The following is a 1191-nucleotide window of genomic DNA, read 5'->3' as shown; positions in this document are numbered from 1 at the left end:
GCCCCATAACTTATGGGTCCCCCCCTCTCCCCTCCCCAGCCCCATAACTTATGGGTCCCAACCTCTCCCCTCCCCAGCCCCATAACTTATGGGTCCCACCTCTTCCCATTCAACCCCCCAACCCCTCCCCAGCCCCATAACTTATGGGTCCCACCTCTTCCCATTCAACCCCCCAACCCCCCCCTGCCCCATAACTTATGGGTCCCAACCTCTTCCCATTCAACCCCCCAGCCCCATAACTTATGGGTCCCCACCTCTCCCCCCCCCAGCCCCATAACTTATGGGGTCCCACCTCTTCCCATTCAACCCCCCACCTCAATTCAACCCCATTCAACCCCCCACCTCAATTCAACCCCATTCAACCCCCCACCTCAATTCAACCCCCCCCCTGCCCCACAACTTATGGGTCCCACCTCTTCCCCAGGGTGACCCCGGCCAGTTTGATGAGGTCCCTCATGCAGGGGGTGATGAGGACGGGGGGCTCGTCGCTGTCCCCGGCCTCGTCGTAACTTTCCACCTGCTCCACCACGAACTGAGCGTGTCTCAATAGGGAATCCTCCGTGAAACGGTTGAAGTTCAGCCCCACGGGGGGGACGGTGGTCTGAGGGGGCACAGATATAGGGTGTTAGACCCCTAACATTGGGGTCTGGGATTGAAGACCCCTATAGGGATGGGGGGGGTGGGAATAGGGATCAATAGGGAATCCTCCGTGAAACGGTTGAAGTTCAGCCCCACGGGGGGGACGGTGGTCTGAGGGGGGGGAGATATAGGGTGTTAGACCCCTATAGGGATGGGGAGGCCATGAGTCAATAGGAATAACGGGATATGGGGGGGAAGGGGTGGGATTGAAGACCCCAATAGGGATAAAGGGGTGGGATTGAAGACCCCTATAGGGGTAAGAGAGGGATAATTAAGGGGGGTGGGATTGAAGACCCCAATAGGGTTAGTGAGGTTGGGGGGTGGGACTGAAGAACCCTATACGTATAAGGGGGGTTATGGGGTGGGATTGAAGACCCCAATAGGGTTAGTGGGGTTGGGGGGTGGGATTGAAGACCCCAATAGATATAAAGGGGTGTTATGGGGTGGGACTGAAGACCCCAATAGGGATAGGGATTAATAATATGGGGTTGGGGGGTGGGAATGAAGACCCCAATAAGTATAAGGGGGGTTATGGGGTGGGATTGAAGACCC

General features: G+C 57.1%; 1 protein-coding gene across 1 annotated transcript in view; it reads right to left on the bottom strand.

Moving 5' to 3' along the window:
- Positions 1-632, bottom strand: part of LOC107307249 (DNA (cytosine-5)-methyltransferase 1-like) — a 14706-nt gene extending 14074 nt beyond the window's left edge. The window contains exon 1 of the mRNA XM_015850741.2: positions 414-632. Coding sequence (XP_015706227.1) covers positions 414-457 — 44 coding nt within the window. The 5' untranslated portion in view covers positions 458-632. The remainder of the gene's footprint in view (positions 1-413) is intronic.
- Positions 633-1191: the final 559 nt, after the last annotated feature.

Source organism: Coturnix japonica, unplaced genomic scaffold, assembly GCF_001577835.2.
Source record: "Coturnix japonica isolate 7356 unplaced genomic scaffold, Coturnix japonica 2.1 chrUnrandom520, whole genome shotgun sequence".
Classification (NCBI taxonomy): Eukaryota; Metazoa; Chordata; class Aves; order Galliformes; family Phasianidae; genus Coturnix; species Coturnix japonica.
Note: the sequence above shows the minus strand (reverse complement) of the source record. Positions and strands in the feature narration are given on the sequence as shown.